The following is a 12,691-nucleotide window of genomic DNA, read 5'->3' as shown; positions in this document are numbered from 1 at the left end:
TACTGAATAGAAGTGTGGAGAGCAGACATTCTCACAAAGACATGCTAAAAACCAAGCTCATCCTTCTGTTTATCTCCATTAAAGAAAAAATTTCAGTAGCTACTGGAAGAACAAAATATAAATGGATGATGAGATGCGGGGAAATAGTCAAGCAGTATCTTTAAGTGCTACAGAAAGAAAAAATTAGCCACCCACTGAGCATAACAAAATAGTGGAAAAGTTGATAATAGACATTATCTGATAAGACCATGTAGTCAGAACTTAACTGAACAGAGCAGGAAAAGTCCTTCATTTAATGGACTGTTCCAACACTGTATTTTTTTTTTTTTTTAAAGCCTGGCCAAACAGTGTTCTCATAAGCATTTAATTAGCACTTACTAAGCTATTCTAACACTGAGGGACCAAAAGTAAATTTGCAACTTTTATAAGAAATACTTAAAATATTTCATGCAAATTTTAAAGATAGTATTTAGATGAGAAATTCAGCAATTTTATAAACAATGAGAAATCCCAAAGTGAAAACCATTCTCTCAATGAAATCTTCACTCATCTATTAATTATGAAGTGTAATGAGGACTTTTCACTACTTATCTTAGTTAATTTCTCCACAGTGCTTTAAAATAATGACTACTTCTACAGTCTTTGATGCTTTTCCTGTCCACTGGCTCCCAGAGCATTAGTCAATCTTGGCTCTCCTGCTGATTTTTAGATTACTTCTCCTTGATCTCCTTCCTTGATCCCAGGGCTCTGTCTTTAGCTATCCTCTTTGTGACTTAATTCATTAACATATTTAAAGAGTTAAAGCTCTATTTACTTGATGGGGACTCTCAAATTTATATCCCAATCCATGATCCCCTTTATCTGATGACACCTGGGAGTCATGGATGACATAGTCCTTTCTCTCAACCCTACTCATCTAATAAATAACTAAATCCTGGGCTTTATGCTGAAATAAGTCCTTTTTTTCTCCAAACCCCACTGATATAATCAGGTTTTGTTGTTGTTTGCCTAGACCCCAAAGTTGACCAACTTTTGCAAAAGACCCTGTAGTAAATATTTTAGGCTTCTTATATTAACATTATAAGAAAATGTCATTAGGCAGGCCTGAAGGAACAGTGCTACATACACTGGAGGCAGGACAATATGGACACTGACTAGGAGGGAGCTGTGTCCTTTCAGATAAAAGATGGTGGTGGCATGAACTAGAGGCAGTGGGACTAATGGCACAGGCATAGATTAGGACAACAGCAAGCACACAGAACTGACGTAATATGATGTTTCCCTGGCTCCTGGCTCAGGCACCTAACAGGCAGTGGTCCCATTTACTAAGATAGGAAATATAAACAGAAGTTTGGGAGTGAGTCAGGGAGGAGGGCATGAGTAGTTCTGATTTTAAAATGTTGAACTTCAGGGGCCTATAAGACCTCTAAGTGAAGTATCTAATCAATAGCTCAACATGCATGTTTAAGCAGAGGAATGATGATGATCATGTTGACAGTGGTAACATTTACTGAGCTTTTATTATAGGTCAGGTAATGTTTTAAGCATTTTACACAAATTAACTACTAATTTCATCCTTCCAATAACCTTAGAAGGTGGGCACTATTATTATCCCTATTTTATAGAAGATGAAATTAACACACAGAGAGGTTCTATAACTTGCCTGAGAAGATAAACTGGTAGTTGGTAGAGCTGGGATTAGTAATTCATTCCCTGAGTCTTGGGCCCATGCTTTAAGCATTAGGCTTCACTGCTTCCCCTGACATGTATTTGGGACTTGCATATAATTTCGAGGGTTGTTGAAGACACAGGAATGAAAGAAGGTACAGAATGAAAGAAAAGGATGAGGGCTTGGGAAAACTTTCAAAGGATGAGCAGAGAGAGGGCACAGCACAGGGGACTGAGAGGGAGCAGTTAGAAGTGGGAGAGAATTCAGCAAGGTAAGTTTCAAGGAAGCCAAGACAAAGTGTTTCAAGGAGAAGGGACCATCTGTGATTAAGGCTGCAGGGAAAACAGGATAAAGTTGACCAGTGGTTTTGCTGTGAGTAGCTTTAGCTGTCAGAGTGGGATTTGAACCAGATGGGAGTAATTTAAGGTGTATAAAAAATGGAGACAATGAACATAGAATGTAGATCACACTAAAAAATTTTGGTTGTTAAAGGGAAGAGAGATAAATGGAGGCTTTAGCATGTATAAAGTTGATGAGTTAGATCCAGAAAAATGGGAGAGGAGAAAGATAAAAATTGCTGAAGAGAAAGTCCTGAGGAAATGGAAATATATTGTGTAGTTATGAGTGGAGGCTCTATAATTAAAATGTTTAGATTCAAATCCAGACTGCTACTTATTAGTTGCTAACCTTGGAAAAGTTATTTAATCTCTCGAAGCACCAATTTCTTCACCTGCAAAATGGGCATAATACTACTATCTCCTTCATAGATATAAGGCTTAAATAAGACAATGCATGGGAAAAGCTGGAATATAGTAAGTGCTTAGAAAACATTAGCTATTATTACAATGGGATCCGGACCACAGGTAGAGGGGCTGCTCTTCATTAAGAAGAAACACATTTTTTATGACAGAAAAGGAGGCAATGATAGGAACTGATGGCAGGTAAGTGTGGGGTGGGAGGGAGAAGACCGGCAGCTTTTTACTGATGTTTTCAATGTTCTTGGTTAAGAACAAGGCCGGGCCAATCATTGGAATGAGGAGCTGCTAGTAGGACAAGGCTTGAGGAGAACAGAGAGCCTCGCTGGGACATTGTCCAGCGAAATACCAGGGGCCCCTTAGCAGTGAAAGCTCCATAAGTCTGCTTAGAAGCCCAAAATCACATGGATCTAAGACTTCTCCATCTGTGCCCAGCAACCCAGATACAGGAGTGAAGAAAGCAGGGTGATGAAATTATGATCAGGTTTTGATGGGCAAGTGTGATGAAAGAGTAAGAGATCGTAAGTTATTTTAGGCATTAATAGCAGTGACTGAAGTGATAGAATGTGGGTTTTAGGCTATATAGGGAAGGAAATTAAGACCAAAAAAAAAACAAAAAAGAGATGATATTTTCAGAAAAAGCAAAAGGACCAAAGGAGTGCATGTTTTGATGAAGTCAAAATGCAGGATTAGATATGAGGGATATTAAAAGAGCAAGATAGCTATATTCTAGCTCTCACAAATCTTGCAGGCTAGCCTAAGGTAGAAAATTAAGTTATTAGAATTAAAAACACCACAATGATAGAGACTAAAATCTTAAGGGGGTACAATGCAAGAGTACCTACTGGTTGCAGAATTGGTCGGAGAAGGTTTTCTATGGAAAGTAATTGTTAAACAGAGATCTGAAGGACAAACAGAAGTTAGCCACGAGCAGAGGAAGTAAAGTATATTCTGTATTAAGAGCATGAGCAAAGCCCAAACAAACACAGAGCATTAAGAGGCAAGGACCGAGAGGCTTGTAAGAGTTGCCTACAAAGATACTGGAGTTTACACAGGACCAAAACATTAGGACCACAACTCATTATCACTTAAAAGGAACAGTAAACAAAGAAATCAGCAGGCACAGTGCTGACAGTAAGAATCAAGATCTTGATATATAGCTTAATATGCTGGCATGCAGTGCACTTAAATTCAAGATTTAGCTAAAAAGAAACACACTGTACCTTTGAACGAAATGTTGGATGAACAAAATAAACAGCCTTCAAATTCCTCTTGTATCTGATTCGAAATAAAAACAAGGGTCAGTATGTCATGCTATGGACAATTAACTCTTTGCTAGAGTACAGAAATATATTCACAAAGAAAAAAATTTAAAAATTGCTCTAGTTCACTTATTGAATTTTAGGTGAAATGTCAAAAAATTATTTGTTTTATAGAAGATATTATTTCTCTTGGCTGTGACAGAGCCACCTATAGGTAGAACAAAGTAAATTCATATTTAACAAACATTGTGTACCATTTTTTTATATTGCACTAGAATTTCTGGGACCAGGTTATGAATTAACACACTCATGGGTCACTGGGTCAAATGAAATAATATTTATAAACGTATTTTGAATAAAAGTAACACATCTTATTAATAGAAGGTGGTATTTTTGTTATTTTATATACAAAGACTGGTAATGATCCCAACCCTTTTTCAAGATGTTTAAAAGCAGGAAAAAGTTTACATATGAATTAACTTAGATGCAAAATACGCTGGAGTTAAAGAGGGCCACCTCATATTAAAATATCTATATATGATAAAATTCTATGTTATATGAAATATGTTTCTGCAGAATATGCAGCAATGTTTGTTTACTGATTAATTTTAGGAAAGAAGGAAGCTCTCGCCCCTCTTCATAATTTGCAAAAATAACTAACTTGACATCAACAACATCATAGAGTTTCTTCAGGAAGTCAGAGTCCAGGTGATTGTATTCACTGGTCAGTGTGTGAAAATATACTAATACATATTCCTTCACAGCAATGTGATCCATTACATGGATAAAATATAAGAGAGCCTAGAAAAAAAAGAGAAGTAAAAGTAAGATTATCTTGCACAGTGGTCTATTTCACAGAAGCCAAGAGCGAGGCAAAACCCAGAAGATTAGTCTAATCGATGCCCCTGGCACTGCAGATGGACATCTCAGACTAATGAGTAGTATCAATTTTCTTTAAAAGAGCTTCAGGAAAGTGAACCATGCCAGTGTATAGTAATTCTCAGAAATGCTACAGTAGGATCCCTTTTTGCCTATTCTAAGTGGTGGGGGAAAACAATCAGTCTCTGTCCTCTCAAAAAACTCTTCATATACTCAAAAGAGTTCTTCAGTCAGCTGCCAGGTTTTCCCTCTCTAGGATAACGCTATCAATATCATTAGAAGTACAACTTGTAGACTTCTGAACTTTCTTGAGGTTTCTGCTTGAACTCAATGAAAATCTTTGCAGTCTCTACTGGGATACAGACTTAGGGCTCTCACGTAACCAAGAATTACTACACGAGGACATCACGAGTGATGCCTCCCACCCATGGCTCACTTTGAGGACTAATTTTCTTGGCATCTTTAATGTTGACCTGAATGAGAAAAATGAGAACAAGTTTAGTCAGTGGATGGCAATGGACTAGCATTTCTAAGGCTCTGAAAGACTCAAATTTAATGTGACCCAGATCACATTTGAGAAATATTAGAGAAATATTCCATCACAGGAAAGATGAAATTTAAGAGAAACATTAAACACAAAGCAGAGATACAGTATGGGCAGGGCCAGGATGACCCAGTGGTGTACTATAAACAATGACATAGAGGAAGCTAAGAGTTAACAACTGAAAGATTATTATCAAACAGGCGATTTCCCAATTCTCCTCAGGAGAGTCCTTGGCATTAACATGAGTGGACTAAGATGGATTAACATCCAACTGCTACCAGAGCTGACAGAGGAGGGCACTAAAACACAGTATCTTTCCAGTTTGTTGGTTTGGACCTCACAATATATCTCATTGTATTATATGAAATGATACATCATGGATATCCAGAACACCAAGCAAGTGCACACCAAAATCAAATGCAGAGATTTATGTTTTTATTTGTATCAATCACATTATTAATGATGAGAATGAATGTCATACTGATTGTTAATAACACAAAACAAATGACTACAAGTAGAAACTTACCAATGATATCATTTGCATCAGTTGAGTTTTTCCTGTGTGTGTGTGTATTTTTATTATTATTTCTGGTTTTACCAGAATGCTTCTGGTCCTCTTTATATCTACCCTCCACTCCCTCTCCAGGACAATTAAGATACTCATTTTCAGCTTTAAATTCCCCATCTTTAACTTCAGTTTTTTTCATTATAAGGAAGTATAGCCACATGACAGAAAAATGTAGAAAACAAATTCTCCCTAAAACCATGAAATCCATTTTAAATTTTTACATTTTGAGTTTTTACCTTTATGCTTAAAACAAAATAAGTTAAGGTCAGTGTATAGGCAACTTAATGTATCACTTTTTCTCCTACTGATATTATAAATATTTCTCTATAGTATTTGCCTTTGGAACCATAATTTTTAAGGGTTACAAAACATTCCATTTGTGGATACACCATAATTACCTGTTAGGAATTTAAGGTCCAATTCTGTACTACAAATGAGCCTGTGGTAACAGGCCACATCCAATGCTTCCACAGTGACCAGGAAACTAAGGGCTTAGCCAGAAGCAATTATCTGCTTTTGTATAACTCTGTTTTATCTTTAAAAATGGGTGCAATTTTTACATTTTTAAGCACATAATTTGTTACTATGGTTAAGAATGATGTATTAGTTAAAAGTGATTCTCCTCTCTTGCAGTCAGTTTCTAATAAAACTGATGTTCTAGGACAATTTACATATTTATCTTTTAGATTCAATGGTCCCTTGCCCAAGTATTCCAACTTGGGCAGTTTCAGGGTCGATAGCTACTTCCATACGCCAGATTATTTCCTTAGTACAAATTCTCAGGAACAGAATTCCTGGGTCAACGGTGTGACCACTTTATTATCATTTTAATTCATCTTTGATGACAATGATTATTATTTAAAAGTTCTGGCTAGTTTTGAAGGCAACAAAAGGTATGTCATTCTGATTCACTTTTTTGAGGGGAGATTACTAATCATTTTTAAAAGCAGTATCATTTTCTTGTTTTTTTTCCTTATTTTTTTTTTTGGCCAATAATACCATTTTTTCTTTTATGAATCAGCTATTTCTGTCCTTTGTCTCCAAATGAAGGGATCATGGCATTATGACATCTTGGGTTAACTACATCTCTGATTTCATCTCTTCAGATAGATATTCAAGAGTTAATTTTTCTTTTTTCAAGAAAAGCAGTATTTGATTGTTAGTACAATTATAACCCAGAGTGATTCCAACCCAAAACTTGCCAGTTGCGTCATATCCGAAACAGAGCAGCTGCGTTTTTGGTCACATTATGGCATTCTAGTATTTTTGTTTCTCCTACAGAACAAAACCAAACCCCTAGCTTACTGAAATAGTATGTGCCAACATGCAGAGCCAGGGCCATTCTTCTGCCCAGATACACACAATTCTGCCCCATTTCCTTTTCTAAGTTCTGATTCCAAATTCATATCCTACTAATCATAAAAATCAACATTATGTGTAAAATAGAGCCTTTTTACGGCTTACCTTGTCCATGTCTATTAATGTGACAGGAATGTTTCTTCCAACTACCACCATCACTGTGCGACCACAGTTATCAACACCTGCGAAGAGGAAATGTGATCAGCGCCCAGAGACTTTATTCCAAGACTGGACTCTAATGTTATAAAAATATTCTACACAAATATAAAAGACTGCATATCAAGAACTTACGTTTTTTAAATTTCATCTTCAGATGTCTTTCACTATGTGGAAAACAATACTTTTTTTTTCTTTAGCTTCATGAGGTTTTGATGACTGCCCTTACTTTTAAGATAAGGCTTCTTACAGGTTTTAAATCAGGGACAGCCAAAGTTAAGGCTGCAGGGCATAAACCTTTTTATAAATAGCTTTTTGTTTAAGTTCACTCCAACTTTTAATAACATTAGTGATCCAGGAAAAACTACTTGGAACTCAACTCTGAAAATAAACAAGTACTGTCTGAAAAAGAAATTTAATGCAGAAAAGAATGGAAATCTGAGAACTTTCACCATCTCCATCATATATTTATGTAAGGTTTGAATTTTGTATAGCAAGTGGGTGACATTTTTAAAAGCAGAAAAAAATGTTAAAAAAGGTAAGAAAAAGGACATTAAGAAGAAATAAAGTTGGCCAATGTAGAACTACAAGATGAAAATTTGTAGGTTGAGATGTTATTTTTACGATCGTGATGATGAGCAAAAACTATCCCCATTACTACAAAAACATTTTTTTCATAGATAAAATGAACAAAATCAGAGAAAATGAAGTTTCTAACAGCATGCTAGGGAGAGTCCTTAATTAGTAAAAGTTGCTATGTCCTTAAGCTCACCTGTTTGGTATAAGGCTTTTAGAGAAGCAATATCAGATAGATCCTCAGATCTTGCTTGACATAACCAGCGATTATAACTAGAGAAATAAAGGACATAATTATTATAATAACTCCTTGTAAATTAAATTTACAAATGGAATCTGTTTCTATCTTTCCCTAAAGAATGAGATTTTATTGTAATGTGCAAGGAGTTAAGGAGGTTATTATATTATGCAGAATCTCCACTAATGTGTTATTGATAAAATAAACATGAATGAGTTACTGAGTAACTAAGAGAAGAAGGTGTTCATACTAAATGATTTAAAAAAATCCTTTATGATCAAGTGAAGACTACTCATATTAATGGCAAAGATACCAAGTACTCCAATTAACAGTTTTCAATATTATCTTCCTTTACTAAAAAACATGCAAACAGAGAAATCCTAAAGCAAAAGCAGTTATCTAGAAGAGATGTTCACTCATCCAACAATGACTTGGTATTGAGAATCCTACAGTGAACAGACATGGTCAGTGCCCTTAAGGAGTTTACTTTTTATAACAAAAACAGGTAAGTGTTGAACATGTTATGTGGACCACAAAGGAAATAGGTAATTTTATGCGGGAAGTCTAGGCTTATTTAATGATTAATCAAGTCAGTTGCACTGATAATGCATATAGCGGATCCTAGGGACTACAGCTTGACTTTAGCTAAGAAGGCATTAAAACTGGAAGAGAGGATGTCTGGGTGGTTCAGTCATTAAGCATCTGCCTTCGGCTCAGGTCATGATCCTAGGGTTCTGGGATCGAGTCCCACATCGGGCTCCCTGCTTGGCGGGAAGCCTGCTTCTCCCTCTCTCACTCCCCCTGCTTGTGTTCCCTTTCTTGCTGTGTCTCTCTCTGTCAAATAAATAAATAAAATTAAAAAAAAATTAAAAAAAAAAACTGGAAGAGACATTAAAGATCTCAAAGAGGGTAAATGACCTGCAAAAGGTTGAGCTAATCTTAGTTACCAGCCAGTTATTGGTGGAGCTGAATTTGAAGCTGTACTCAGATCTCCAGATTTCTGAAAAGGTCAGTATTTTCTACTATTTCATACCACTTTCTTAGAATTCAAAGGGCCACTTATTTGCAAAAAAAAAGCTTTCAAGGCACTGAAATGCATGAAAAGCAACTTTGAAGCATCTAGGTCACATAGGGCAACATACCATAACATAAGGAAAACTAAACCAGGAGAGAGGGAGACTTGGTTTCTAATCCTATCACTTTCTGTGCAACCTTAGTAAATAAAGCTATTTCACCTCTATGGACCTGTTTCCTCATCTGCTAAGTGGTGTTTATGTAGAACATTTTTCAGCTATAAAGTACAATCACATAGCTAAGGATATTTAATAGGAAGCCTATTACATTTGGATTGTAATGAACATGTGATGATAAAGCCTGCTAGTATCACAGAAATTGTTACTGCCTGTGAAAAAAACACTTGGTATCACATAGTTCCACAGTTTTCCTTTTTAAATTTGGAACCTTGGGGCTCCTGGGTGGCTCAGTCTGTTAAGAGTCCGACTCTTGATTTCAGCTCAGATCATGATCTCAGGGTCTTGAGATCAAGCCCCAAGTTGGGCTCTGCACTGGGCATGGAGCCTGCTTAGGATTCTCTCTCTCCCCCTTGCCCTCTACCCTTCCCCACCTAATAAAAAAAAAAAAAAAAAAAAAAAAGGAAACTTGCCCACCTATGTAAACTGAAAAGTCAAAGAGAAACAGCTTTAAATTTTGATTTAAGACACAATTTGCAAGTCAAGAGAAGACCTATGTTTATGGTAGTTCTCCTTATCCATATGTTGTGTTCCATATTTTTACACAGAGTCAATTCCTTGGTTATTCACACTAAATCCCCAATCGTACTGTTTTCTAATTGTCTTATGATTGAATCATCTTCACAACAAGACTGAACAGAATGCATCTTAAGTGGCTTATAAGCATCACAGGTCCTAGCACAAATCATGTAACAGGAATTCAGTAAATGTCTGTTAATTTCTATACTCCATTCTTGAATTCACTAGCTCATTTTTCAAGGATGTACTGTGTTCATGCAAGTGCCTGCATCATAGTACGGACTCAAATCTTTGTTTAGTGAAATAATAAACATGAGTATTATTCAAGATATTTTGCGGGGCATCTGAGAATAATAAAAGGTCCCTGGCTTCAGAGTTTAAAGTTGAACACATCAGATAGATACATAAAGAATTAACTCTGTGGTAAAACAGAATGAAACAAGCAATCCAGCAGAGGTCTAAATATTCTATCAATATGCTGAGAGGAGGACCGGGAGGGGTAGGGTTGGGAGGGCAGAGTGAGGGGGAGTGGAGTGGAGGCAAGGTCCAGATATGGAGAACTAACTGCTCCTCCTTCTTTGCACCATAAAGATTTGCACAAGACTTCACCCACTTACGGCCAGTGTTTGTTTCTACTCTTAGACAACAAGATAGGGAATACATCTTATTTGTCTCTGTATGTCCAGGCAATCTCTAGGGTTACTGCTGATGCTGAGTAACAATGTGTTCAATGAACTCTGAAAAAATTTTTTTTCGAACTGAATTCAGGTGCACAAAACAGAATTAACCTTGGTTCAAAACACGCTCATCATGGGTACACACATGGTTTTCTTTAAAAACTAGTTATCTAGGGGCGCCTGGGTGGCTTAGTCAGTTAAGCATCCGACTCCTGATTTCTACTCAGGTCATGATCTCAGGGTCGTGAGACTGAGTCGGAATCCCGTTCCACCCTCAGCAGGGAGTCTGCTTAAGATTCTGTCTCTCCCTCTGCCCCTCCCCCTGCTCTTGGGCACATTCCCTCCCTCTCTCTAAAATAAATAAATAAATCTGCAAAATGTTTAAAAAACTGGTTACCTAATTAGTTATTTTTATTGAAATAATAAGCATTCTGAAACTTACTGCCCCAAACAAAAGCTAGCACCCTCGCAAAAATCTATCTCTAATCACGCGGTCATTCCCCTTTAATTCCAGCCCCTGCCCCCATAACCAGTCTCTGGAATTGCCCATCCATCATCTTCTTGCTTTCCTTTTTATATCCTTTTGGTTCATCTGATGTATTCCTAAAATGTGTTTTTGAAAAAGCTTATTATAATGTATGTAATCTTTTGGGTCTTACTTGTTTGACTTACTAGACTGCTAAGATCCATCTATATCATTGTGTGGCAATGTTGTTCCTTCACCTTGACAACTATATGATGTATCTGTACCATATGAAAACTATAGTTTTTTTCATCCACTCTCTTACTGGTGGGCACTTGGACTGTTCCCAGGTTTTTGCTCCTGTGCATAGTGCTATATCAACTTACTTAACATGTTTTCTGGTATATGTGTGCCTGACTTCTTCAAGTGCTAAGTTATAGGTATATTCAGTTTTAGGAGATAAGACCAGACCTCTTTTCCGAAGTGCTGTACCCATTTATACTTCTACAAGCAATGAATATGAGATCCTGTGAATCCATGTCCTCAACACTTGGTATCAGCAGATGTTTTAACTTTTGCTAATCAGGTCTGAAATGGTATCTCATATCTCTGGTCACTAATGATGCTGAGATCCTGTTCATGTTTAGTGGACATGTTTCCCTCCTCTGTGAGATGCCTGTTCATATTCTTTGTTTTCTATAGGGCTATTTGTTCTTTTCTCACTTACTTGTAGGAATTCTTTGTATATTCTTGATAGTAATCATTTGCCAGTTATGTTTACTGTGAATACGCCCATTCTATAATTTCCTTTTCACTTTCTTTAAGATTCATTGCCCCACTTGCCAAAGTTCTTAATTTTAATATAGTCAAAGCTATTTTTTCTTTTATAGTCAATGATTTTTATATCCTGTTTAAGAAACCTGTTCCTTTCTCCAAGGTATAAAAGATACTAGTTTACAACTTCTTCCATGAGTTTTAATTTAAAAAAATAATTAAGTCCTTAATCTATCTAAAATTGACTGTAGTCCATGGTGTGAACTCTGAAATAGCATGAACTCTAAAATGTTTTTAACCTTGATCTGTGATTAACAACTTGAGATCCTAGAATAGATTCTGGTTGGCAAAAGCAACATCCATATGAGCATGTTCAAGGGGAGAAGGCCTATAACTTACATGAGATTCTTAAAGGCTTTATGATTCAAAAAAGGTATAGTATCATTGCTGAGACAGTGGTGCTGCTCCAGTTCCTAAGGGTTGTGATGAATTCTAGGGCAGCAACTCAGGACTGCCATCTTCATCTGTTTCTTCTTTATTCTTATTAAAGTCTCCTCCATTCCCACTATGGATCATGTAAGTTTGATTTGACTATCTAGTCAGTTTTTTTTCTTTTAAATAAGTATATGGGAGAAGGGAATAAAAGCAAAAAAAATGTTAGCTTTATCTCCTCAGCCAGTAGAGAAACAATGCTTCATTTCCCTCATCTATTCAAAAAGTATTTTACAATTTCCATTATATCTCTTATAAACTGCACCTCATTTTTTATGGTCGTTTCTGCATTTTATTTCAATAAAGATATATAATCTTTTATCCCAGTCCAACAATCAAAAGCTAAAAAAGGAAAACATCAAATCAAAATAGTTTCTTGTTTTCTTAGAGCTTATTCCAAATAAACATTTCTATTACTTGTTGGGTAAACTATAATTATCATAGGTAAACAGTCACACAAAATATTTTGGCAAAATGGCAGCAAAGGTAGCCACTACAGAGCTCTGAAGG

General features: G+C 36.3%; 1 protein-coding gene across 3 annotated transcripts in view; it reads right to left on the bottom strand.

The window, feature by feature from the left end:
• The window catches only part of GDAP2 (ganglioside induced differentiation associated protein 2), a 70,827-nt gene that overhangs the window by 18,353 nt on the left and 39,783 nt on the right, over positions 1-12,691 (bottom strand). For 2 of the 3 annotated variants that reach the window (XM_036071053.2, XM_078072557.1), the window contains exons 9-12: positions 7,965-8,041; positions 7,142-7,218; positions 4,348-4,487; positions 3,648-3,702 (exon numbers count right to left, since the gene is read on the bottom strand). In XM_036071053.2, the coding sequence (XP_035926946.1) occupies positions 3,648-3,702; positions 4,348-4,487; positions 7,142-7,218; positions 7,965-8,041 (349 nt within the window). The remainder of the gene's footprint in view (positions 1-3,647; positions 3,703-4,347; positions 4,488-7,141; positions 7,219-7,964; positions 8,042-12,691) is intronic. The other variant, XM_078072556.1, reaches the window with a different exon arrangement.

The sequence above is a fragment of the Halichoerus grypus genome, chromosome 5 (assembly GCF_964656455.1).
Source record: "Halichoerus grypus chromosome 5, mHalGry1.hap1.1, whole genome shotgun sequence".
In the NCBI taxonomy this organism is placed as follows: Eukaryota; Metazoa; Chordata; class Mammalia; order Carnivora; family Phocidae; genus Halichoerus; species Halichoerus grypus.
Note: the sequence above shows the minus strand (reverse complement) of the source record. Positions and strands in the feature narration are given on the sequence as shown.